Here is a 2,579-nt window from a genome sequence, read left to right as displayed (position 1 = left end):
TCCAAGCCCTGACGCCACATCTCCTGGAGGAGTGTTTTGGCATGGAAAATTATGGGTGACAAGAACCCGAGGGGATCGAATGTTCGTGCGATATGCGACAAAATGACTCGTTTTGTCGCCGAGCGCACTGGTTCTTCGACCGAAAAGGAAAAATAGTCGTCGGTGGGGCACCAGACGAGGCCCAGGATTTTGACGAAAAGGCTATCATCCTGTGGTATCGAATAAGGGGGCTGCGGATCGTCCGGGTGACAGAAGCTCGGTAGCATTGGACGACCACTTGCTTATCTCAAAACCCCCACGCTCAAACAAACCTATTAGCTGCGTCTTGAGCAAACGTGCCTCTTCGACGGAGTTAGCGCCAGACACGAAATCGTCGACATAAATGGAGTTTGCGAGCCGTGCGGCTGCCAGTGGGAAGCATGGGCCCTCGTCCTGCCGTAGCTGTTGAACCGTACGAATGGCTTGGTAGGTGCTGGTATTGATGCCATAAGTTACGGTGTTGAGCTGATATTCAACAACCGGCTGGGATGGATCAGCTCGCCAAAATATGTGCTGCAACTTCCGGTCCTCGGGGCACACTAGGATTTGACGGTACATCTTCACCAAGTCTCCTGTCAGTGCGATGGGGTAGGATCTGAATCGGATCAGAATGTCACTAAGGTCCTGCTGAAGCTTGGGGCCAGACATGAGAACGTCGTTGAGGCTCACTGCTCCCGCACTGTTGGAGGCGTCGAACACCACTCGTAACTTCGTCCCCTGTGGCTTAACTTGCCAGACGCCATGGTGAGGTATTACATACCTTGCAGGTGTGCTCGCGACCGACATGTGGCCGAGTTGCTCATATTCCGTCATGAATTGGATGTATTGTTCCTTAAGCCGCGGATCTCTTCTGAATTTATTTTCGAGGGAGTAAAGCCTACGCAGACGTGGGGCATTTGTGATTCAAGACCCTTTGCAGGCATCTTGAAGCGAGAACGCGCGGATTATTGTATTCCCGCATTAGAGCGTCCCAAGCCGGCTGATAGGAGCTGGAATCGAAAGGGGATCCGGCTAGCAGCGACGCGGGTTCCCCACTGAGGGCATTTTTTAAATAATGCATCTTGTTCACGGGAGCCAGCTGCGTGTTGTCGTGAACAAGAGCGACGAAGGTGTCCCGAAACCGCGTCCAGGAAGATAGTTCGCCGTCAAATTTCGGGATTTGAATGTTGGGCAGTTGGGACGGGTACGCCGGAGCGGCAAATCCCGGCTTGGCCCCCTGAGCGATGGAATCGCGTTGAGCCTTGATTTTGCGGTACCGCACCTCGGCCTGTCGCAGGTCGTTTCGAATCTCGTCGTAGCCCGTCTCCCAATCGGGTGGTATCGCAGAAGCTCCCCGGGACGCGTATGCGGAGTCCAACTCATCCCAAATTGTCTCATTTTCCGCCCAAAGTGTCTTGCACTCGTCATAATCGACTTCAAAATCGATAAACGAGTCATCGTCCGCGGCGGTGACGAGTGCAAGTGAGCGTAATTTTAGGAGACCCCGCGTGACGCGCCGCAGCTTGCGCTCCAGTGACCGAACTCGCTCGACCTCGGCATCCGATTGATCATTTAATCCCATTTTTAATTTTTCAAATATATGTACATAAATGTGACTACACAATGTTATTTATTTACAATTAAATAAAATTGTTATCTATGTATAAAACCGGTTATAAAACAAATAAATATGTAAAATAAATAAATACTGAAGCTTACAGACTAAAAATATATTAATAACAATCACTCACACAATAAATACACATTCATTCACATATAAATACAAGCATGCAACAAAAGAATTAATTACTATTTTTTTTCTTTTTATCAACGAGAATTTAAATAAATAAATACGTAAACACACACATATATTATGTATGGAAATTATATATAACTAATTATATATGTAAAACCCGTATACAACGGTGCATCGACCTATAATGCCCAGTTGCGCCTAGGATAAAGGCAGATGGGATTAGGCCTCAATAACATAACTGGCCTCCCACGTCTCTTTAAATCTATTAAGATCGTAATTTAAACGCCTGATAACACTAATTATCATGAGATAATCAATGTAAACTATTATTATAATTAAATTAAAAAGAAAGTGGGCGAAATGTCTCACACAATTTTTAATAAGTCTCATTAATATTATACTTTGATATAAGAGTTCAATCCTCACACGGATTGCACCAAAATGTTTACATCGGGACCTGCCCGTGCTATACTGCAGGTGTCCCGAGTGTAATTTTATGATTAAATTAAATGTGTGTGGAAAAGGGGGGCTGGAAATTGAGAGACACTTTCTGCTGATCAACATGCATATATTTCCTGTTTAATCTACAACGTTAATTCCCTGGAGGGGCAATAATGATTAATATGAGTTAGTTGAAATTATTTGTATTTAACAGTATATCAGAATAGTGGGGTGGTCTCATGGACTAATGAAATTTGCTTACCTGTTGTGACGTTTTCGCCGCCGCGGTGACGTCTTCTAGTCGCTTCCTTCGTCAAGGTGTGCGGTGGTGGCCATGGTTGGGATTGAGAGCGATGCCCCAGTC

General features: G+C 45.8%; 2 protein-coding genes across 2 annotated transcripts; both read right to left on the bottom strand.

Moving 5' to 3' along the window:
* Window positions 1-204: 204 nt before the first annotated feature.
* Window positions 205-852, bottom strand: LOC106689490 (uncharacterized). The gene has a single exon (XM_014434465.1). The coding sequence runs from the start codon at window positions 850-852 to the stop codon at window positions 205-207; it is 648 nt and encodes a 215-aa protein (XP_014289951.1).
* Window positions 853-916: 64 nt separating this feature from the next.
* On the bottom strand, window positions 917-1,600 carry LOC106689489 (uncharacterized). Its single transcript, XM_014434464.1, has one exon. The coding sequence runs from the start codon at window positions 1,598-1,600 to the stop codon at window positions 917-919; it is 684 nt and encodes a 227-aa protein (XP_014289950.1).
* Between the last annotated feature and the right edge of the window lie 979 nt (window positions 1,601-2,579).

This window comes from Halyomorpha halys, unplaced genomic scaffold (genome assembly GCF_000696795.3).
Source record: "Halyomorpha halys isolate HHAL.00 unplaced genomic scaffold, Hhal_1.1 Scaffold1377.1, whole genome shotgun sequence".
Classification (NCBI taxonomy): domain Eukaryota; kingdom Metazoa; phylum Arthropoda; class Insecta; order Hemiptera; family Pentatomidae; genus Halyomorpha; species Halyomorpha halys.
The sequence above is the reverse complement of the archived record's forward strand: the minus strand, read 5'-3'. Positions and strand labels throughout refer to the sequence as shown.

Bases quoted from the DNA above. Each gene is read 5' to 3' on its own strand.
- LOC106689490 (XM_014434465.1), bottom strand. From the start codon at position 852: ATGACGGAATATGAGCAACTCGGCCACATGTCGGTCGCGAGCACACCT.
- LOC106689489 (XM_014434464.1), bottom strand. From the start codon at position 1,600: ATGGGATTAAATGATCAATCGGATGCCGAGGTCGAGCGAGTTCGGTCA.